The sequence below is a fragment of the Eimeria mitis genome, genomic scaffold (genome assembly GCF_000499745.2).
Source record: "Eimeria mitis Houghton genomic scaffold, Emh_scaff1033, whole genome shotgun sequence".
In the NCBI taxonomy this organism is placed as follows: domain Eukaryota; phylum Apicomplexa; class Conoidasida; order Eucoccidiorida; family Eimeriidae; genus Eimeria; species Eimeria mitis.
Window position 1 is genome coordinate 11,602 of NW_013567206.1, and position 578 is coordinate 12,179.

General features: G+C 55.2%; 1 protein-coding gene across 1 annotated transcript in view; it reads left to right on the forward strand.

The window, feature by feature from the left end:
• The window catches only part of EMH_0027980 (uncharacterized protein), a gene marked incomplete at both ends in the record, with an annotated part of 1,911 nt that overhangs the window by 1,114 nt on the left and 219 nt on the right, over window positions 1–578 (forward strand). The window contains 1 exon segment of the mRNA XM_013494103.1: window positions 1–576. Within this exon segment, the coding sequence (XP_013349557.1) occupies window positions 1–576 (576 nt within the window).

Here is a 578-nt window from a genome sequence, read left to right on the forward strand (position 1 = left end):
CGAAGGATTCTTCTGTTTCTGACGATGCAACTAAACAAAAACAGGATACAGATAGTGATACAGAGACAGACAAAAGTAAAACCCAAATTCAATCGAAGGGGCCCAGGCCTACCAAAGCCAAACCCAAGCCTCCTTCATCTATAAAGGTTGGAAAGCAGCAGCAGCCGACTGAGGCCGATCCGCAGCAAGCGGCTGACGCAGATAAGCAGTCGGCAGTTGCAGGAGAGAAGCAGCCAGCAGCTGCACCAGTACAGGAGCAGCAAAAGACTGCAGCAGAGCAGCAGCAAGGTGCAGCCCAGCAGCAGCAATCGACTCCAGAAGAGCAGCCAAAGGCAGCGTCAAACAAAACAACATCCAAGGCCGATGCGGTATCGCCCCAGGCTGATGATGCTGCTGCTGCTTCTGCTGCTGCTGCTGCTGCTGCTGGTGCTTCACCCTTGGCTAAGCTGCTTGCCCGTCGCCTACCGAAGCACTCGGGTTCTTTTATTGAGCGTTCGCTCCCTGACGGCACCACAATCATTGTCAGCACTGAAGACGGTGGAGCTGCAAGGCCCAAGGCGAAGCCCCCCAGCGAGGGT